Consider the following 23,500-nt stretch of genomic DNA (forward strand, 5'->3'; position numbering starts at 1 on the left):
TTTTTGACGTTGGGCGGCACTGCGATCGCAGGTTCTCGAAGGCCGCGCCTTTCGGCTCTAAAGGTCTCGGACGGGCGCCTTCGCCTCCAAGGCCCTTAGCGGTAAAGGCACAGCATTTGTGCCATGTAGCTACACTTCGGACCTAAGGACCTGATTCTCAAAGGTCTCTGCCGTGCCCGCGTGACAGGGGTATTAGTTCCCGAGTTAAACGTGTGACACCCTCTGCGAACGGCGGGACGATGGTATCGATTTTATAGTAGTTGGAGGTCGAATGACGCATGTAAACTTCGGAGGTAGGTACTTTAAAGTGTATTGAATACTCATACGCCGTTTTTAAACAATAAAAAATGGCATTTTTTTCACCATGTCCTCTCCCTGTCATTTTTCTCACTCTAGTCCCAGCTCAGGTGCTTCAGGTGTCGATGGCAGTTGCCGTGGCTAGCAACATCTTTTCCTTCCATTGTTATTTTTATTAATAAAGAGCCACTAATAATGAGACAGAGGTGAAGTCTCCCCTTGAGTTTTAGTGTGAAATCACTCACACGATCGTGAGAGCCGAGCGAACATCTTGCTCGTGCATCGCTCGTTGTCATGGCAACTGTGACGCCAAGTGGCACAAATTTGGTATGAGCCGCCGCTGAATTTTTCATTGGCCGATTTCAACCAAAATCGATGTCCAACCATAATTGAGCGTGCCTGACACGATGGCGACATTTGGCCAATTAATTCTGCCCGTGCGGGCGCGGAAGGCAGAGCGGGGTTCCTTTTTCCCGCCCTGCGTGCAGGAAGCAGAAGAGAGCGGAACACATTTTGGTGGACTGCAGTACAGCGTAGATATTCCGGGATGAAGTTTATTCCGTAAACGTTGGGACGCCACAGGGGCGCTCACATGCGCCCTCGGAGTCCCCCATACTGCGTCTGGCTCCACACCATCTGTAGGGCACAGACCGGTGTGCGTGCGCGACACCAAGACAGCCTGGCGGTACTTCATACATAAAGTTGAGTGGGCAATGTGCGCGCATGGCAACGCGAGCTCCGAACTGAGAGATAGGGTGCCGCGCGACCGACAGGCAGCCGTCGAATTTCAGTCGCGAAAAACTGATGTCGCTTTCAGTTCAGAACAGGCCACCTTTGCTAGGCAAACACTGCTTGCACCCGCGGCCTTCGCTTATCTCCACACTTAGACTCCCTGCGTGACAATTCCATCGTTCAACCTCTTTCCCACCAAGAATAGTGTTCTAACGCGATAGCGTTAAAGATCTCATTGTCCAGAAAATTCGGCGTCGTGTGCGTCGGCGTTGTGGCCGAAAAATCATGATCATGGCTCTGGCAGGTGGTGCCCAGAAAGCAGCCTAGGAGGCAGGCGGGACACCTAGGTCTCGTGACCTTGCGGCGTCATCACAACCTGCCCACCGGATAGTGGGCAAACTGCCCATCGTAGAAGGGGGCCGGTAAATTAATGATCGGTCGCTCGGGAAGATCAACCTGCGCCGCACAAGGGTCATCAGTGATAGGATCTGGCAGTGCGCGTCGCTTAAGCTCTGCACCTCTCCGCCAGGAGGGGTATAAGGACTGCTAGGGATCTGTGATTGTATAATAGAGAATGACACTACATAGGGTAGCCTAAGCGTCCCCTCCAATGTGTTTAGTGGACTAGCAGTTATAGTGGTCATTCCCCGCATTTAGCTGTTACGTGTTCGTCTGAATACTGTTTTCTGGCAGACTTCTCACCTGCCCAGGCGTATATATACCTAGCGACCTGCCGACCGTGTCAGGTTGCAGCTCAATTATTCATGACAGGGTACTCGGGAAGAGCAACCTGGGTCACAACCGAACCCAAGCAACCTAAGTTCCACCGATGGAAGCACCTGCCATGTGCAGTGGCGCACCGCTTGACCGTTGTACCACTGCGCCAGAAGAGGTTTGAGTACTCCCAGGGATCTATGAATGAATGAGCCGTTTATTTAGAAAGGGAGGCTCAAGGCCGTTTGTTGCGGAATTGAGTTGTCAAGGCAGAGAAATGTAGGGGTCTGTTGATACATGAGGGGACGTAGGAAGACCATTACGCATATATGGACCTTAACCCATTATCGCTATCCGAACAACTGCCATCCGTGAGCACTGGATCTGAGCACCGCAACCGAAGTGAAAACCTAACTGCTGGCGCACCTAATCCGCATCGGGCCTAACTGCGCAAATCGGCCATAATTTTTTTTATTTCATTATTGTCTTTTTCTCTGGACCTTTTTCACCAACTTTCCTGTACATTCCCACGCCATCGCCGCAGCCGTCGTTTTTGTGGTCCTCTGTTGGAAAGGCGTTAACTGCCAGTCTCGCGCTGTGCCTTGAATGTCGTCCTCATGGACTTACACCTCTGCGCAGTGGGTCCGCGGAACAAACCGCTATCGTATTGCCCTCTTAAGTTGCGTTAAGTGGCCCCACCACGTTTCGGTGCGCTGGCACTACGGCCACCACTCACCGGTTTTGGCGAACTTGGTTGTGGCAGTAAAGCCAGACCAGGATACCTACATCAAGACCGACAAATTTGACCACCACAGGCATTTTCCCGCCGAGTTGCCGGCGGTCGATGATTTCACTTGGACAACGCCAGGAAAATGGACATCAACAGAGGGGGCGTTTTCTTCGGGCCGGGATTTCCGTCGTACCGTCAGTGGACTTGGCGGCACCGGTTTGACAACGACAATGACCAACCCTCTTCTGTTGTTCGCACAGGTTGGTGAAAAGCGTTTTGTACCTACTATCAGAGACGACTGTCTTGGCCTACTTGTGCTGCCAAGCCCACAGGCACTTTGTGTAATTATTGCTTACTTTTGGGACACAATGGCACTGTTGCTGATGTGTTGCGGGGATATTGAAGCAACTCCAGGTCCTGACAGTGACATAATAGGTATGATGCAGATGCTTTTGGACGGGCAGCATGAAATTAAAGCGGGTATAGCTGAATTGAAGCAAAAGCTCGTTGACCTAGAAATGAGGCTCTCGAAGACCTCAGAAGAATGTAAGAGGATTGAGCAGGCTGAACATGAAATTGCAGATTTGGGCTCCAGTGTTGGAGGCGTATTAAAAAGCTTGATGACATCGAAATTCGTAGCCGCAGTAAGAACTTGGTGATCCGGGGCATTCTTGAGGTACAAAATGAAACCGAGGAACAACTGAAGCAGAAAGTGATTGCGGGCGTCTTCGCGCAGAAACTGAACGTAGCAGTGACGAGTGCAGAATGGGTACACAGAATTGGAAAGCCTTCTACGGGAAACTCGAGACCAGTCATTGTGCGGCTTGGAAATTATAACGAAAAGAAATAAATACTGCGCTACCGGACGAGACTGGAAGGAACAAAGATCTTTATTGACGAAGACTTTTCATATGAAGTAAGAAGAAAACGACAACGTCTTTGGAGCAGCGCAGTAAACGATAGGAAAAATGGAAAAAAAACTTACACTTGTTTTCGACAAGATTAAGATAAATGGTGTGACTTACGCGTGGGACGAAGCGACAAACCGGCGCTGTCGTGTGAAAGAACAGCAACCCGATAAAGCGCCAGCGGCTCACGTCCACGCAGGGGTTGACTTGCGCATGACGGAGTGTTCAGGCTGCTGAACCTTAACGCTCGTAGCCTTGTAAATAAGTGTGTTGATTTCGAACATGTGCTGATTGAACATGACCCTGATGTTGTTGTCATGACCGAGACCTGGTTGCACGATGATGTACGTGACTCTGAAATATGCCCGCCTGGTTACAACGTGCTTAGGAACGACCGTGGCAGCAGAGGGGGCGGGGTAGCTATTTTCATTAAAAAGCCGATTAATTACACATCATTTGCAAAATGACCGACATCGAACCAGTATGGTGTAAAATTTTTTTAGGAACAAAAGAGCTGTTTGTAGGGGCTGTGTATCGTGCACCTGGGTCCGGTTCAAACGGTATTAATAAGCTAAACGATTTTCTTTATGACCTGCGCGCACAGCACAAACATGTTGTTGTTGCTGGAGATTTTAACCTTCCGGATGTAAAATGGGATGAAATGGAACCGGGTTCACGGGAGAATGAAGCTGGGATAGCTGCTGTTGACATGTGTTTTTCCCACGTGCTCACACAGGTAGTCAGGGAGCTTACTCGTGTTCACGGTGATGATGGATCCGTTCTGGATCTAGTCTTCATAACAGACAGTGTAGCATCATGGCTGCACAAAGTTGCCATTCTACCTGGAATTTCGGATCATTCCTTAGTCAGTATAACTTTGCAGTTGGGTCCATTCTCTTGTACGCAAAAGCGCCTGACATACTACAGAGATTTCAATACAGCTGATGACACTACCATACTTGACGAATTAAACTACCGTTATGATTACTTCGACAAACTAAGCCACGATGAGTCCGCACACATAAATGAACTATGGCTAACTTTCAAAGAAACTGTTCACAAATGTATAACACAATATGTACCCTTGAAATGTAAGAAAAAACGTATCCACAATCCGTGGATTACGAGAGAAATTCTTCAACTAAAAAGAAAAGTGCCGAGACGTAAAGCAAGGTTGCGGCGATCAGGGAACCCGGCGTTACCTGATGACTTAATGATATTAAGCGAAAGGTTGAAATCAACGATTAAAGAATCGAAACATAAGTTTTACAACACCACAATGAGTAAATATCTTCGCGAATCTCCCCAAAAGTTTTGGAGACACTTGTCCGCATGCAAGACACCAATAACAAAAATGAATTCGCAACAGGGTCTCACTGAGGATAAGGCTAAAATTGCGGAGGCTTTCAATGGGTTCTTTTTAAGTGTTTTTACTTCAGATGACGGAGAATCGAAACAGTTTACGTCGCATAACAATTTACCCGAATTAGACGAATTACAAGTGTCATACGAGGGAATTCTGGCTTCACTGCTTAAGCTATACACCTCAAAAGCTGCAGGCCCGGATGAAATACCGAACTTATTTTTAAAGAGGTACGCCGAATGGACGGCTAGGTATCTTCATAATTTGTAAGAAATCTTTAACCACAGGTACGCTTCCTGATTACTGGAAGATCGGTAAGGTTACCCCAGTTTTTAAGGATGGTGACACTGCTAATGTTTCCAATTTCAGGCCAATAGCACTAACATCAGTGTGTTGTAAGCTTTTAGAGAATATTGTATCAAAACACATTCGCCAGCACTTAACGCGCAATGATTTTTTTAGTGAATACCAACATGGCTTTCGGGAGGGCTTGTCAACAGTGACGCAACTATTGGAATGTTGTCATGATTTTTGTAAAACGATTGACTGCAGGGGACAGATGGATGTTATATTCTTAGACTTCAAAAAAGCCTTCGACAAGGTTGACCACAGAAAGCTTCAAATTAAGGTAAAACTGTTTTGGGACATAACTGTGTAGTTCGATGGGTAGAGGACTTCCTAAGAGGTCGCAGACAGTATGTTGTCATTGGGGATAAGAGGTCCGATTGTTGCGAAGTTAGATCGGGTGTACCCCAGGGGTCAGTTCTTGGCCCCCTCTTATTCCTGATATACATTAATGACATGATCCGGGATTCACCAGTAAAGCGAGGCTATTCGCAGACGATTGTATTATCTACCATGAAATTAGATCCGTTAAGGACCAAATTCAGCTTAGTGATTATCTGCTCAAAAATAGATAATTGGTGTACGGAATGGCAGATGTCACTGAACCCGCACAAGACAGTTTGCATGACATAAAGCTCACAAGCTTGAGCCCCTGAACTATGTGTATAACTTGCAAGGTAACCCGCTTTCCAGAGTAACTGAACACAAGTACCTCGGCGTGACCATCACCTCAAATCTTAGCTGGGCAAAACAAATTGACAACATTGTCGCGAAGGGAAACAAGCGATTAGGCTACATTAGGCGCGTCCTAAAACAGGCTTCTACGGACACAAAACTGACAGCGTACAAGATGCTTGTACGGCCTTTACTTGATTACGCATGCGAAATATGGGACCCATATACCAAAAAGTCTGTCTCTAAGCTTGAGCAGATACAGAGACGGGCGCTACGCTTCATTTTCTCCCGGTACCGACGATTGGATTCAGTGACCCCTCTTTATGCCCAAGCAGATGTGCCTCTTCTTTCCAACAGACGAAAAGAAAAACGACTAACTGTGTTTTATTGTGTAATAAATGGTTTAGTCTTGGTTAAGACAGAACAATACATTAACGAAGCAAAGACACGCGTCACTCGTAATAAACATAACAAACACGTCCAGGTAGAAAAAGTTTTTAAAGACTGTTTTAAATACTCTTTTTTTCCTGCCACCTCGTCCGATTGGAACAGCCTTTTTAACCACGTTGTGAATGCCCAATCCCGAGAGCAATTTGCTACCCTCATGTGCAAATATTTAACGCAGGAGTGCACATAATTTGTACATTACATTGACTGTATTTTATGAACTGTGTTTGACTATACTGGCTGTTTTATCGTACTGGCCTGCGTTTATAAATTTTGATGTCGTACCCACTCCTATCTTAGTCCAGCTGGACTGATAGTATGTACAAATAACCGGGCTCGAACCCAAGTGAAAACCGAAGTGCGAGCCCAGCTCGCTGGCATTTGGCCGTCATTTTTTTTATGCTCCTTTTTCAAAGTAGCCGGGCCCCATCCAAGAGAGGCGCAGCCAGTTTTAATGCTGCGGGAGGCGGTCGCATGGGTCCAGTCTTTGTTGGGCCATCGTTGTCCGGACGTTGGTCGAGCGCACTCGCTGCTGCTGTCGCCGCCGCCCAGTGGTGCAGCGGCGGCTACACGCGACCGCAATAAGGTGACGCGTCGTCATCCCCGACGAGAGACCGGGAGGGAGAGCAGCCCTAAACTTCACGCTCCTTTCCTAAGCTACAAAAAACTGCGCGGGCATCGCGCCGTGTACACCGAACCTCCGGCTTCGTTCCCGTTTTATTCGCATTTGTGCAGGACCTTTGAGCCAGTCATTTGTGCTATCATTAAACAATTTTAAAAATCAAATGACCGTTAAACGTCATCCCATTCTAAGTTCACCCTTGGTATGCTTTGTATAAATATTCATGATCGCATGAAAATAGAACCACGCAGGTATCTCCACTTCAAATTTAATGCCAACACATGTGTAAGAGGAGAGAGTCGTAACAGCTTGGGCCTCATTTGCACGTTCAGCGCACACAACTCCTCAAGGAACACAGAAGCGAACAGCAGACATGCATGCTAGACGAGCGTCGCTGGTTGTGGGCTTCCTCGGCCGGTCCCACACAAGCAGACTTCTCCACTGAATCAATTGGGAGGAGTCTCTCGCGACCACCGACGCCGACGGATGACCAGTGCGCGGTCTGTCGTGAGTTTCTTTCGATTTCCGTTGTTGCTGAGCCTTATTTACATGATTTTACGAGACTTGGCGGCATTTTCCGACGCGCGCAGAAGGATGCGTCTGTCCCAGACGGATCGTTCTGGCGAGCGGAGCAGCTGGGGTTCAAGAAGGAAGCAGCTCTCGGCGCAATTGTCCAGGATCAGCAGCATGAACACGGGGCCTGGCTCGTCAGCTGGATCGCTTGCAGAGTAGAGGGCGCCAACTCCGGCGCGCAATCAGTGTTGCCCGTCGAGCTGCAGAGGCTGCCCGCCTCAAGTCCATGTGGGCTCCCGAGCAGGACGGCTCTAGTTGCTGGACATCGTGGTGAAAGTGCGCTGAGAGAGCGCATGGCACATGCCTTCGGCACGCAGAAGCCGAGCTCCAAACTGGGAAAAGGTCGCACTCGGTGGAAAAGGCTCCCAGGACGATAACGGTACTCGGAAATTCGCAATTACAGCGCAGCTATTTCGATATTTATTTCAATATAACAAGCAGTTGCATTGATGTTCGCGACGCCGGCGCTGCACTTGAGCTTCGATCGATGGCTTGCACGGAGGGATTTCGGCCGAGAAGACGCTTTAAGTTTTCCCCAAAAGTAAGCATTACCGAGAATTGCAATCGTCCTGCGAGTTTTTCACCTGTGTTTGCTATAGCCCGGTAGAACTTGTACACCCTAATTGGACGTCAAGTGGCTGCGTGTTTTACAGCGATCGCAGTGTCTTTTTCTGTGCATCTGCAATAAGGAAGGGGGGCCCCTTCCTCCTTCCACAACCGAAACACAGTCGGCGAAACCACCTCAGCGGGCCTCACTCGTCCACTCGCATCCGTGAATCCGGCCTCGCTCACACGCACGCGCAGGGCCCACGCAGGAGGGTCACCGCTCCGCATCCCTGCGCGACAGAGGCGTAACGTCGCAGCTCACGTTGCGTATACTGGAACTGAAAATATATTTCGCCGATTTATTCTATGCAGGATAAACGAACTACACTTTTCTGGTGTTACTTTCCGCCGCACATTCATGCATGCACTGAAAATACAAATTTGAAAGTTGTGGCTGATCAACAATGGCGAATTCTTAAAACTACGCATACTCACTTATTTACGCAAGCACACGCTACCAAAAATGCACGTTATTGAATGTAAATACGTTGATACAATATCTACAAAAATTATTAGTATTGATCGTATATATAGTGTTGAGCACCCTTTGGTGAGTGCACATCCAGGCACCCAGCTGGGAAAGTGCATGTCCTACCCGCGAGCCTCCACCGATCCATCATCAGCGCGGTAACTTAACCATCTCTACCCAACACCCGCCCACTTGCCACCATCTTTAAGAAGGCTTCCGCCTGTCGCCCATAACAAAGCATAAACGATTAAACAGCAAGATTGGTTTTATCGAAAACCGTATACATCAGCATGAGTCGCAGGTACTGCTAGGCGGAAAAGCACATGGTGCTTCTAAATTCTCATTGTTTACGAGGCGAGACCACATCATTTTACTACCACATATTAAAGAACTTGAGATCGGCTTTCATCTCCACAAGTGAGGTTTAGATCGAGTGGGTAATAATAAAGCTGTCGTTCGTAGCTCATGCGTCTTAGGAGCTCATAGCCCCGACAGTACATGCGGCCAAATGAATGAGGAGTATTGAATGGATAAAACAAGGTTAAACGTGCTTTATGAAAAAGTTAGGTCTTTTCTGCCTTACCTCTTGCTACAACAGTTCCCCAAAACAGAGCGTATCCCTCTCCAATAAAAAAAACAAAGCCTGAATGCCGTGCCCCGATTCTGTTACCCTAACTGTGTGTGTGTGCGTGTGCGTGTGTGTGTGTGTGTGTGTTTAAATAGGGAGGAGAAAGAGCGGGACAGATACATTTTTTCTTTCCAATTGATACTTTATATACAGGGTGAGTGTTGTCGCTTTTTCAGATTTTTATTTTATATACTTAGTTACGTCGTTGTGGTCTTCTGAGCTGGATTTTACAGTAAGGCAGACATTATGTACCTGAAATGTACCATGGTTTATGGAGGATTTAACGTCCCAAAGCGACTCAGGCTATGAGGGACGCCGTAGTGAAGGGTTCCGGAAATTTCGACCACCGGGGGTTCTTTTACTTGCACTGACATCGCACAGCACACGGGCCTCTAGAATTTCGCCTCCATCGAAATTCGACCGCCGCGGCCGGGATCGAACCCGCGTCTTTCGGGCCGGCAGCCGAGCGCCATAACCACTCAGCCTCCGCGGCGGCTTCAAATGTACCAGTAGTTAGATTAACTTTGATAGGCTTTTTTACTTTTGATTTAGAGGCAAGGTTGTATTGCAAAATTTATTGCTGTCAACTTCGAATGTCAGCTGTTTTTAAATATTCTTAACCGGCAGTATGGTCCCACATATCGACCGTCAGAAATACGCACCTGAAAGCTCGTTGAGTCGGCTTTCCAGCATTGCATAATTATAAAGAATCGCTTCTCGCATTTCTAATGCATTTCAAATACAGGTGCAGTTAGTGCATGTGATTATGTATAAGTTAACTAGATTTAGGCGGCAACACCATGCACAGCGATGACATTGTATATATAGTTAGGTAATGTGGGGAAGCCAATTGAGCAAGTTTTCCTTCGATACTTCGAACTATATACGTTGCCGAGCAAAAAAAAAATTAAAAACCAGACTAACGTTCTCCGTACACGGATAAATTTTGCAATATAACATTGCCTCCTAAAGCAGAAATTATAAAGTTTATTAGGTTATTTACTCTGATTAATGTCTAATTGTTGATCCATACGAGGAACACCCCCCGTCTAAAGTATACGACCAAAGGGGTTCGTTTGTAAGGCCAGCTGGTGTATGCCTCGTTATGCACCTTCAGCGACCGTAACTTCTCTGAAGAGGAATGTCTTCGCGTCCTCAATCCTCCCAAGATTTGGACTGCTGGATGTACTTCGGAGCCCTATTAAACAGCTTAGAATCAAGCCCCTTGGGCTGCATACTTATGACGGGGGTTGTGCATAACGTCCACTTCGCTGTACAATCCAGCACAACAGAAAGTAACGGCGTATTGCTCACAGTTTTCAAAATACAAGTCTGTAAAGGTTAAATAAAAAATGACATTGCGCTTGCGTCCTGCGCATGCGCACTATCGCCCCCGCATGCTCCTTGCGTGCACCAAGCCTTTGCGGACGCACAACTAAAACTGTCTAAGAACTGTCCCACCAAACAAGCTACTGCGCTATCACACCTGTCTTTGCTTACTTTGCTCAGGGGCATGATGGTTTACTGCTTCACCATCCCCGACAATAAAATAACTAAGGAAGGTTAGCAACCGCACAAAAGGACGACGACAGAAGGTAAACAAACGTACACGACACCACGGGCAAACAAGAAGTTGACAGTCTGCGCCCATGGTGTTGCGTTCGTTTCCTTGTCCTCGTCGTTTTGCGCAGTTTCTGACCTTCCCCGAAAATGAACCAACTAGACCGCAAGAACGTCGTACTAAAAGCGAAATAACCAATGCGGTGCAAAGCGGAACACGGTGAGGTTGACGAGACGCGGGCATTGCTCGCTCAGTCTCACGTTTAACCCTCATGCACGCAAAAGATTTTCTCGCTCCGTAGAACCCAGTAGCGATTTTTTTGCGGGAATTGCCAGATCGCATTATAGGCAACCTGCAGAGTAGTTTGCCGGTTCATGTGCCGCCTCTCGTGGCCAAAGGGGACAAGCATTGAGTAGGCAGCTCGGCGCGGTCCGGCCGGCTCCGCTTCCCGAGAAAGGCGCCAACAGCGAGGTTGCGCAGCTTTCCGGATTTTCTGGGAGCTTTATCTCGACCATCCTACACCATGGATGTCGGTCGTATTCGGGGAAAAAAAAAACTGGCCGGAGATACTGTTGCGTGAAGGACTGCCATAGCCGAGAAGGGAACGGAGCCGTGAAGCTGTTTCGTTTTCCTGCAAGGCCGTACGAGTCGGCCCGGCGACAGAAGTGAATCGTCGCAGTGCGTCAAGTAAGTTGCGCTGGTGTTATAATTCGTGTGAAGCTATGGAAAAAAAAGCAACAATTCGGAGCGGCTGAATGAAGCTAGAGTGTTGAGCATTCATTAAATTCGCCGCTAGTAGTTTTCTCGCTTGGTATCGTCAAATTGTGGTCGCGCTCCTGCGTTAAGAAGACGTTTTTCTGGTTCTATGAGAACAGCGGTCTTCAAATCGAGTTTCGTCGCATTCGAAAGCGGGGTTCTTGGTCGCGGTTTTTTCTTATGCACGGTACTCAATTGCGTACTCACAACGTTAGCGCGTGCGTGTCGAAGTACCTTGAATTAACGCAGCACGCCTTGCGGGGCGAATCGCAGGTGATTAATTCAGGTCCCACTGCCGTTCGTCATTCCCTTATGTGATTGCGCTTCTGGCGCAGATTTGCATGCGTTGTCTTAGGGGATGAATTGCTTTTGCAGTGTTGTGTGCATTTGGTTGCATTATATTTCAGTGGTGAAGACTGGAGCCCAAATGACAACACAAGAATATCATCAAAGCACTTTGTCAATGGGGAAAAGACAACCATTGAAACACATCCCGGTTATCTCCCCACAATCTTCCCACCTGTGTACAGGAAACGGTCGAGGGACTCCGCAGGCCAGTTGTTAAGATTTAACAGGTAGCTTGTTTATATTTATTTACTTCATACGAGACTGTGACTCATGTTTTACTTAGCATTCGAGCTAAACGTACGCATGCATGTTAATGTTTTTGCAGGTGGATGCAAAGATCTGCCGGCTAACGCAGGTCCACAAGAACAAGAAGCCGCAGCATGTGCCACTGACGATGGCCGTTCCCCTACATCTGGCCCCGCTGAGCTGGACACATCCAGTGGAGAACCTTGGAATGGCCTCGACTTCCTGTGTGCTGCAGCTGAAATCTATTCAGCAGTTGCTCCTGTGGTGAGCCTCGATGTCCTGTCAGGAACGTTTCACTGCAGTTTGGCAGCACAAGCGCTATGTTTGCAGCAATATGTATGCTCTAAGCACCAAGAAAACATTTCCAGCATCATATTAAGTGCTGCTGTCTCTTTTTCCTGCAAGACTTTATGCTAGGGCTCAGAAATGTGACGCCAGAGTGCACATTTTTTTTAGCTGTTGAGGACCACATGTTACTGGTTTTGTTTATTATCAGGTCAGGAGCAGTACACTAAATGACCAAATGTTTTGAAATATGAGCTAACTGAGGGAGGTGAAAATCAGTAATTTCTGGGAAATTAAGAACATATGTATGATGGCTCTAAGGTTGCAGTGCTCAAGTAAAAAAAATATTTCTGTATTATGAAACTTAGTCATATGGTAGCTTTCTCCCTTGACTCAGCTGTGCTTTATTATTCTGTATCACGCCTTCTATCTCTGTGCATGACGGGCCAGGAAAGGCGTTTTTTTCCAGAGTGCTGGCCTAGCGTTGTTGTTGTTAACCTATCAAAAGTTGGCACATACCAACAATGGGGGATCGCCCAAGAATCAGATGGCTATTCACCTGTACTCTGTTAATAAAAAATAAAAGCAGCGGGAACGCAACACCCGAGGATTCTTCCTCAGGAACAGAAAAGGGATAAGAGTTTTGATTTCAAAATATATAATAATAAGAAGAACTGTGACACATCGTCTTCCTCAACGTAACGTGACGCATCATGCAAGAAGCAATTTTTTTTTCTTTGTAGGGCAGCAAGGACATTTACAACATAAGCAACAAAGAATAACATTTGTTACAATTGCTTTTTAGTACCGCCACTGTAATGCCATTGTAAACACTTGTTCACTTTGAAATTTGTTCCAGGAAACTGAAACAGACCACGAAAGTGCTGGCAGTGTGCCCAAGGGTGTGACGTGTCGACCCAGGTCACACATTGTAAGACCCGTGACTGTGAAGTGCTGCATAAGCCAGCTGTTCTCAGCACCTTCAGCGGACCAGACCACCGGACAAGCTACTTTGCTGTTTATGACAGCATTGAAAAGCCTTCGGGTGCTCTTGAAGATTTGTGCAGTGTCAACTGTGTGGTTTTTGCACTATCGCTAAGCATGCTGCCCATATCTCGTGAGCGGAAGTGTGATGTTTCGAAAGAAAATAGGCTCCTCATTTTCTTAATGAACACGGTTTTATAACAGTGTTGCCATACAGAACGTAGTATCCGGCACTCTCTGTCAGTTTAGCGGAAGATAACTCGCGCACCTCAAAGCTCGTCTTTGCAGCGCGCTTAACTGCATGGTTAGATGGACTGAGTAAACACTTCAAACGCCTGTGCTTGTTTTCTTGCCTTCAGCAATCAATTTCTCATGAAATGCCGACTTGTCAGTAATGCTTAGACCTCTAATGCAAGACGAGAAAACTACTCACAAGAGAAACGTGCCACTGCATTCGCGCGTCCCACCGGCTGGGGTAAAATCACATGGCGGCTCTCATTATCGGCCCTCTGCCCGATCTGGCGGCAGGGTGGCTTCAACTTAACGGGTGCGCGGCGGTGCGCTGACGACCGTGCTGCGCCACATACGGGGAAAAACAGGCGGCTGCCGCCAGACCACGGCCCCCGTGATTCCAGCGCTGTTAGAAACAACTTGATTCTGCATACTCGGTAAAATGCTTAAAAGAACAGCTTTGCATTTACAATTCTGGCAATATTTATTTAACGGTGACAAAGAGGAAGAGTTATTCATTGTGACCCCTCTCTGAACCAAAATCTTTAGCCTGCTAGAACCTCTCGTTCTTTCTGACGTCAAACAACGCGTATTCATTAAGCCTAGAAGCTTTGAAAGTCCGGAAGTGATCTCAAAATGTTGTGCGTTTCATAACTAAAAAAAACTGCAATGCGGGCATCTTCAGACAATGCGAAAGCTTCGTGCGCCTTTCGTTCACAGTGAACGTGAGACACACTCTAGCGGCAACAACGAATTGGTGCTGAAGCGAGGGGTCCTGCTTCTTGGAGGAAAAAGAACTCGGGAAACGCCCTGCCCAAACAACAGCCAGGGAGAAAAGTGCGGAGTAAATCACGTGGTTTTTCTCGATCGGGAGGCCATCCTGTCTGGCCGCAGCTCATAGTTGGTATTTACAAACCGTGCGGCAGCATCGGCCCGTGGACGCATCGGTCTGGTCGGGCCGGCGGCGGCTGGCGCACTCGGCATGAAATAGAGACGTGCTTCAAGTCTCCGCCACTGCGATCGGAGTGCGCTGAAGCCGCCGAACGCGTCGGCGGTCAAACGCCGCTAAAGTGAAGGTCTCGCTTTGGCCAACGCGACGTCGCCATGACGGGCGCGTGCGCGGGTTACGTACGCGCCTGTAAGGAACACAACGATTTATTTAGATTCGCGGTGGCGCATAGTCCTTTTGCTAGATTTTGACTGAAGCACGCATGTCCTTACCCTGTCCCTTTTCTATGCGTCCCCACTTCCCCGCCTGGCCTTTCCTCTTGCTCGCTCTCGTCTACTTCCTTCGCCATATACGTACCGTGCGCAAGGCGACAGTGGTGGGCGGGCTTGTCCCCGCCGCAGGTGTGGGCCTAGGTCTCCACCGCCCCCACCACCACGGAGCCCACCAGTCGGAGCACTCTGCGAGGATGGCGTCTGTCAGATGAGAAGCCGCTCGAGGCATTCGCAGCCAAAAGCGGACAACAGAGTTGCACTTCCAAGCAAACTGTGTTTACACGCACTCACATGTGCCCCTTGACTTGTCCGCAGGGGCAAAGCAGAGGTGACTACGCCGCCCCTATCGACGAAAGGGCCCAATTTCCGGCACGCGTGGCCGACATGGCTAGCGACCTCCCCTATCCCATTACCGCGGAAGGACATCGCACAAATCGAACACCTCGTCAATAGTGATCTCATAGCTGACGTCATAAGACAACGGCAGCCAGGCTGCACACTCCGAAAAGCTTTCCCGACGCAACACGCGGTGTTAAATTGGCCTCGGTGTAATGGTAATACTGGAAACCTGTGACAGCAGCCAGGAGCGTTCGATGCAAGAGCATGTCTCGCATTACTTGGCTCACTGTGCGAAAACCCCGCCGTCATCTGATATCCGTGGCTGTTATGCGTGGCAGAAACGCGGCACGCGAATGGCGTTATCACCCCTCCTGCTGCAATAGGACGCCGGCGTTTAGTGGCGTTGGCGTTGAGAACGTTGCCCTCGGCGTCGCCATGTACGCCAAGCCAAGACTTCAACTAGAACCCGTCTAGCCCGGCGACTGCTTCAAAGCAGGCGGAGAGATGTGCGCTGTGAACTCAGTGACATAACTAAACGCCACACTCAGCGAAAGGTAACGCTCTGTCATTTACACATGGATAGAATTTATTAGATGCCCCCATAATTTTATTCTCGGCAGCTATACGTGCGTGACTGAAAACAAAATTGTTTGCAGGTCTGCACTCATCTGACCTTCATGCTGGCTTTGCCCTGTCTGCTGTATTCAATGCAGTGTTCCTGGCCGCGCCACTGTAATGTCAACACGAGTACGCACGGACACCTTCCCCTTGTAGGCGTGCAAGGCGGCGGTCGCGTTAAAGTTGTCTGCAACCATTTTCAGCTGATCACGCCCACTACGCCTTAGAAGATATCCCCAATTCTACTCCGGTCATACCGGTGCTTACCTACGGGGCAGAAACGTGGAGTGTTAGGAAAAGTGTTCAGCGCAAGTTAGGGACAACGCATCGAGCTATGGAAAGAATAATGATAGGTGTAACGTTAACAGACCGGAAGCGGGCAGAGTGGGTGACGAAACAAACGCGGGTTAATGACATCCTATTGTCGAAATCAAGAGGAAAAAATGTTCTTGGGCACGGCATGTGATGCGAAGGCAAGGCAACCGCAGGTCTTTAAAGGTAACGGAATTGATTCCAAGACAAGTCAAGCGTGTCAGGGGCCGGCAGAAAGTTAGGTGGGCGGTTGAGAAGTTCGCGGGCATACTGTGGGTGCTGCTGGCGAAGGACAGGTTAATTGGAGAGATGTGGGGGAGGCCTTTGCCTTGCAGTGGGCGTAGTCAGGCTGATTATGATGATGTCGACTCGGCTAATGGACCTAACAGCGTCCAGCTTCCATCTTCAGACCTGATTTGGCTAGCGAAAACACCAGCTGGAGTGGTCCCATACCTATGAGCGCACTTCAGGGAATGCTTCAGGGAACACTGCAGACACAGCAGGTGAGGCGCCCGAGCGAAACAATAGCCCATTGCTCGTGACAGAGCAAGATTACGGGCTAGCCGAGATGATGCGCACTGTCCGTTTATCCTTAAGCCCGCTGTGCCGTTGGCGGTACGGACTGGGCAACATTATTTTTCTTTCCTTTTTCTCTGCCCACACTAATATATGTCCGTTTATCTAACCCGCTATACTTAGTGGCACGGGTGGGGACACTTTATTTTTCGTTCTTTTTATGGCACCTCAATAATTTTTGTCCGTTTATTCTTTCTGGCAGTTCGGGCAGGGCACTTCATTTCTATTTATTTTTTTCTCTCAAAATTAATCTCTGTCCGTTTATCCTACCCATGGGCACGGGCTGGGACCCTTTTTTAAATTTTCTTCTTAGTTCCAAAATAATTTTTGTCCGTTTATCCTAGCCCGTTGTGCCTTCTGGCCACAGAGCGCTTCTTCAGGGCATTTTATTTTTACTTATTTCTTTTGCCCAAACTAATGTCGGTTCGTTTATCCTACTCAGTGGCAGGGTTTGGGACCCTTCTAAAACTTTTTTCTTAGTCCCAAAATTATGTTTTTGTCCGTTTATCCTAGTCCTTTATGCTTTCTGAGCACGGGGCCCTTGTTAGGGCACTTCATTTTTATTCCTTTTTTCTGTCCAAACTAATCTCTGTCCCACTCTACCCAATGACTGATGTGCGACGGTGGCAGCCGCGTAGCAGCAGAGTCCGTTCTTGGGCTAGTTGGCATTGTTGAGTCACATTCATGGTATTCCAGCGCAACGGCACATAGCCAAAGAAAGGAAGACGGAAAAGAAGAAGGACGAACACAACGCGTAGCAGCTTCCGGGCGGCAAAAGAAGCGAGTGCAGGAGCGCAGCATGTGCAGGAGTACGTACTCTAGCACACACTGTTTTGTGAAAGGGAGTGAGCTACAGGACAGCTTACTCCCTTCGTGTACAGAGTATGCGAAAAGAAGGGAAAATCAGCCGGCGCAATTTTTGGGGGTCCGCGTCTCCACGCCACGCGTCTACTCGCGGAGAACACCGCTTGCTTGGGGCATAAAGTCAAGAACACTAGGCGTAAATATGACGCTGTAATTGGCTTCAGGTTCTGTTGTTTATCACTGTTTGCTTTTTTTAACTGCTCCGAATTCTCAAGTTTTCCTTTGCTAACCTACCTACAAGTAGTTATCAAAAACTTATTGTCGAGTTCGCTTTGTTATGGCCTGTTTGTAATTTGTATTGTTATTTTTAACTTTCACTTGCACTGGTTGCCCATCTTCGACAGTCCGGTATTGAGACTAGCAGTATTGTAAATAAATAAATAAATAAAGATATTTCGCTTCATCCTCCTTCGGAGTCATGGGAAATACGTGGATCCCAATAGTTAGATGCGAACATACATGTGAATTTTTATATCACATTCTTCATGCCAGTCGCCAAGTACACCTTACAGAACAGACTTTTTTACTATCTGGAATTTATAACCTCAGTATTAAAAGGCCAGAAATACGGAGTCTCTTGGAGGGATCGTGTCAGCAACGCGTAGAAATGTCTGGAAGATGAAATTTTCACATAACATCTACAACGATAACACCACAACTGAGAAAAGTAAAAACCTTGGAGAGCCTCATACCTTGGAGAGCCTCATTATGCCTTCCTTAGACGACGAAATGCTGTAAGTAATCAATTTTAAGCTTCGGTGTTCAACGTCCCGAAGCGACACGTGGGCTAAAAGGGACTCGCTAAAATTATCAGAAGTAATCGATAGTGCATTTGCATCACGGAAGCCAACAGCCACAGAAACCAAGGAGCATAGGGGATGATTTTTTTGTTTGTTTTCTATTCGAGCAGTTTTGATGCCATGGGTAACATAAAAAGGTTCTCGCACAACTCTCGTCATCACCGTTTGATCACGTGTCACGAGGAACTCGCGGTAATATGAGACGTACTACGTTCGCCACTGTGGACGAGGGTGGCGCAGCTGAACAATCTCAAGGTTAGGTTACAGAATACATAAATACCCCCGAAAGCAGAAGACTGGACGGCCGTCGCCGTAGCTCCGTTGGTACAGCACCGGACGCGAAATTCGGAGGTCGTAGGTTCGGATGCCACCCGTGGCTTGTGGTTGTTTTTTTATTCTGCTTTCTAATCAGTTATCTTTAAATAATTACTCTATAAATATTCCTATTGATTAACTTCCCAAATTAATGAAAAACGTAAACTATGCTCCTTGGTTTCAGTGACTGTTGGCTTGCGTCATGTATATCATAACGAGCCCCTCATTTCCACTCCCTTGTTTGCTCAATAGTGCATTTAGATCTTCACTTTTCCCCAGCAGAATTTCCGATTGTAATATTAACACGATGAGACTATCACTCCACCCGGTCGTCACACCCGCACATAATTAAGATTTTGTTTTTTTAAATGTACTGTTTGTTTCTGAGGCTTTCTGTGCCTACAGCGCTGCTGTCGCTTTTGCTTATTTGCCTTTTCGGCTCCCAACTGTGTGTATACCGGGTGTTTCACCTAAGATGTTCCGCATTTTTTAAAAATAGGCGTTTAGAAATGGAACAGCACTTTTTTCTACATAGCACTGTCTGCGGTGTTGCGCATGAGGATACAGCTAAGATGTGCGAACTGGTAGGCTGGTTAAATAGCATTGGATAATCAATTTTAACTATTGCTTTTAGTCTCCTTATATAGTGAGAGGCGTGCAGCCCACCGTAATTAATATAAATATCAGTTTTTTAAAACGCAGTTGCCCTCGGCGCTGTGGCCCCAATAAATTTGACTGTTTTGACCAGTCACGTGCACGGCAGGGTTCAGCAGACAAGGGAATGGAAAGAGGTGCTCGTTATGACATATACATGGCTTCCGTCATGTGTGTGCACTGGAGGGGTTGCTTTGCATGCAAGGTTTTCGAAAGCGCAAGTATTCTGGCGCGATGTAGGGAGAATTAGTCGGGCCACAGCGCCTAGAGTAACTGAGTTATCAAAATCTGATATGAATATTACTTTGGGTGGGCTACACGTCTCTCAATAAATAAGGAAGCTAATGAATAGCTTCAAGTTAAAAATTAAGTATTACTTAAACAGCCTAATAGTAAGCACGGCTCAGCTGTATTCTCTTGCGCTACACCCCTGACAACGCGAAGCCAAAAAAAAAGTGGTCTTCTAACTCAATGAGCCTATGGTCAAATGCTTAGGGGAATCCCCCAAGTTGGAGTAACTTTGTAATGAGTGAGTAATTACTCATTAGTATCCCCCCAAGCGCAACCATACGGCTACAAAGGAAAGCTATACAACTTTCTCAGAAACTTCGTAGTTAAAGAAAAAGTGCGAGGGGATTCCCGGTGCTCCGGTAATGCGGTGGTCCCGGGTTCGAACCCCGGACCAGGAAGAATTTTTTTTTAACTACGAGGATTCTGAGAAAGCTGCATAGCTTTCCTTTGTAGCCGTATGGCTGCGTTCGGGTGGATGCTAATGAGTAATTACTCCCTTATTTCAAAGAGCCCATTTTTATAATGTGCCGAACATCTTCGGTGGGACACCCGGCGAGTTGCGTCGACAGAACTCCTGCAAGTGTAGCCTTCCATTTCGGCTGTTCCCGCTCTTCACCGCCTATAATACGCGCGTGTGCACTGCTCAGCGCCTGCTGCGTTCCCAATGCACCAGAGGAATGGACAGAGGAATGCGCCCACTGGCTGCCCGCTACTCCCCATATGTCCCTAACCGATCGCGTTAACCTGTTCTTAAAGCGCCTATTGTCACACTTCTCGGTGGACACACGAACCGCGCCGTAAACGAAGGGAGGAAAGTGGCAGTGAAGCAATGAAAAAGAAGAGCAGGGGCCATAGTGGAGGGCTCCACAATAATTTCTACCACCTGGGCATCGTGCACTGACATCGCACATTCTGCCTCCATCGAAAACCCGCCGCACTGACTCAGTGGCTAGGGCGCTCGGCTACTGAGATCGATTACCCGGGCTCGATCCCGGCCGCGGCGGCCGCGTTTTGATCGAGGCGAAACGCAAAAGGCGCCCGTGTGCTGTGCGATGTCAGTGCGCTTTAAAGATCCCCAGGTGCCAGAAATTATTCTGGAGACCACTACTTCTACATATCATGAAATCACCACATTCTACAAAATCAGCCGGATGACACTCCCACCATCACACAGTACCTTGTCGCCCTCATCCAGCGCCACATGGCGACAATTGCAGACGGGCTGCTTTATTTCACCCCACCGTCTCTCATGCTTGCGCCCCACCTTTCCACCTCATTGTAACACCTGCGGCGTGCCCAGATCCATATTTTCCACTATCTTTGCAAATTTCCTTCCCCACAACCAGGACCCCCATCCCCAATCCCGCTCATTCTTCCTGGGAGGCTGTTTTACGGACCGCTCAGCCCGCTGGTCAGAAATGGCTGGTGGATCGGACTTTATGTGAAGCACAAGTCCGTGGACTCCTGGACCAATAGGGGATCACCATGGAAGATTTGTTTTGTTGCGAAAGCAACACTACGCCAGCCAGCTAGCCATTTCGGCTCGTCGCGCACTTCAGCTGTATGCCGTATGCTGCGGCCGACTAACGCCCTTGAGCCGCCGTTGCCTAGCAACGCCGCAGCCGCGCTCCAACAGATGGCGCCGCCGTCGACCTCGCTGCCGTCGCCGCTCGCTCCCCCAGATGTGCTCCGCTGGGGCAGAGGGAGAGGAGGTGTCGCCTCATGGGGTGTATATATATATATATATATATATATATATATATATATATATATATGCGCTTCGCCTCAGTTTATTGTAGTTGTAGTCGTTATGGAGAGCGAGAAAGAGGCAACAACGAAAGAACGAAGCGGAGACGAGACAGTGCGCTCAAGATACAGCAGAAGCGGCCGGCTAGAAGTCGTGCCACGTCCAGGAGTGACTATTCAACTGCGAATAGACCGGTTTGAGTTTTCGAGAGCGTCGGAATGAGACGCTGCGTATACGACGTGCCGCGGAAGCGAAGCTTTCGCAATTCAACTAGGGTTAACCAGAGCTAAACCACACCCATTTTTTTTTTCTCTTCTAATAATGTTTCCATCTATTCTACGGCACCTTTTTCTTCTTTTCTTTCACTCCCTCCTCTACCCCTTTCCTTACTACGCGGTTCGGGTGTCCACCGAGACACGTGAGACATTTATTGCGTAATTTCCTTTGCTTAAAAACCAATTTTTTCATTTTTCAATAGGCTGCTGGCATCCATTGGGTTCATTGGCGTTGGCATTAACATTATATACTCCGTTGATTATGAGGAAAGGGAAAGCGCATAACTGGCTCCCAGGGTCAGTGGACAACTGATTCGCGCTTTCTGGTAAGCAGCGGTGGTGTCTACCTGCTAAAACTGCTTTTGCACAATATTCTGTACCCGCCGCGGTGGCTCAGTGGTAGAGCGCTCGGCTACTCACCTGGAGTTCCCGGGTTCGAACCCGACCACGGCGCCTGCGTTTCGACTGACGCGAAATGCAAAGGCGCCCGTGTGCTGTGCGATGTCAGTGGACATTAAAGATCCCCAGGTGGTCGAAATTATTCGGGAGCCCTCCACTATGGCACCTTTTTCTTCCTTCTTTCACTCTCTCCTTTACGCCTCCTCTTACGGCGAGGTTCAGCTGTCCACCGATATGTCACATACTGCGCCATTTCCTTTTCCTAAAAAAACAATTATCAATATTCTATGTTTAGCAGTGACAACCGCCAGCAATTTTAAGAGCGTGAGCTTATTCATCACGTTTCTCGATTTCTTGAGGTGTGCTGGCGCCTCCCTTCGGTCCGAAATTTTCTGAGACCGACAAATTTAAGACAGCGGCCCCCACTGTAAATCGATTTAGCAATGCGATTGGTGATTGGTGAGCTAAGTGATTTTCTGACGTCATAATAACTATAGGCACTTGCCTATGTTTACTCGTTTATAACTCACTAATTATTCAGGTCATCATAAAACGAATTAGATATTTGGAACCCTCTAGATGAGTAGAACACGTTAAACACCAATATGAAATAAGTTAATATTTAGTCACATTTAGGCTTAAATTTAATTGATTATATTTAATTATAGATCACGTCTTGATGTAACTAATGGCATATTCGTAATGGGCTCGATGAGTAGAACATGTTAGGCACCAATATCGCCTAATTATGTTAATATTTAGTTATGGTTAGGCTTAACATGGTAGACGTCACGTCAGCACTCGGCAGCTCACAATTTCATACCTCTTAGCGACCGGGCACCTACTACCTTGAGGTAAGGGAAAATGGCCTCTAAATAGTCTAAAAACTTTTTCGGCCCAAATTGGTCAAAAATATCCGACCTCAAGGCGGTAGGCGTCCGCTCGCCATAGAGGTATGCAAAAGCAGCCTAATCACATGCTAATACATCGCATGGCCGACAGATTGCGCTACCAAACAGCTAACGCTAGGGTGCCACAATGCCAGGGCCGCCGGGTCGGGTGGAGACAACTTAAGCGACGCCGCCATATTGAATCACAACTGGCCTCTCCCATGTACCGCGAAATGCTCGACTGGTAGCCCAGTGTAGCTCTCGCGGCAAAAGGCCGTTCAAGTTGAAGCACATTGAAGCGTGCCGAGAGCATGAACGGCGCCGTTACATACGCTAGCGCCGCTGATCCCGTGTGATTCAATATGGCGGCGCCGCTGAAGTTGTCTCCACCCCGGCGCTAGCATTGAGGCACCCTAGCTAACGCTCGTTACTTAAACGTCTTCCAGAAAGGCGGCATATTTTTTTTTAAAGAGCCTTAGCACTTACCACGTTCCTCGATTTCTTGGGGTCTGCTACCACCTCCCTTTGGCGTGAAATTTTCCAAGTCCTAGGATGGCGGCCCCCATGGCAAATCGACATAGCAACCCAGTATTGATTTACTGGTGACGTCATTAGTATATCGATTTGGTGATTGATTGGTTACGGCACTGATATTTCCAATTCTTAATTGATTGGTGGT

General features: G+C 47.9%; 1 protein-coding gene and 1 long non-coding RNA gene across 2 annotated transcripts in view; one reads left to right on the forward strand and one right to left on the reverse strand.

Moving 5' to 3' along the window:
* Positions 1–7,205: 7,205 nt before the first annotated feature.
* Positions 7,206–23,500, reverse strand: part of LOC144123694 (uncharacterized) — a 92,337-nt gene continuing 76,042 nt past the window's right edge. Inside the window, exons 6-7 of the mRNA XM_077656475.1 lie at positions 14,827–14,927; positions 7,206–8,242 (exon numbers count right to left, since the gene is read on the reverse strand). Coding sequence (XP_077512601.1) covers positions 14,879–14,927 — 49 coding nt within the window. The 3' untranslated portion in view covers positions 7,206–8,242; positions 14,827–14,878. The remainder of the gene's footprint in view (positions 8,243–14,826; positions 14,928–23,500) is intronic.
* Positions 11,245–13,593, forward strand: LOC144122925 (uncharacterized). Its single transcript, XR_013312950.1, has 4 exons — positions 11,245–11,357; positions 11,834–12,001; positions 12,100–12,284; positions 13,165–13,593. It is a non-coding gene; the product is annotated as an uncharacterized LOC144122925 (long non-coding RNA).

The sequence above is a fragment of the Amblyomma americanum genome, chromosome 3 (assembly GCF_052857255.1).
Source record: "Amblyomma americanum isolate KBUSLIRL-KWMA chromosome 3, ASM5285725v1, whole genome shotgun sequence".
NCBI lineage: Eukaryota > Metazoa > Arthropoda > Arachnida > Ixodida > Ixodidae > Amblyomma > Amblyomma americanum.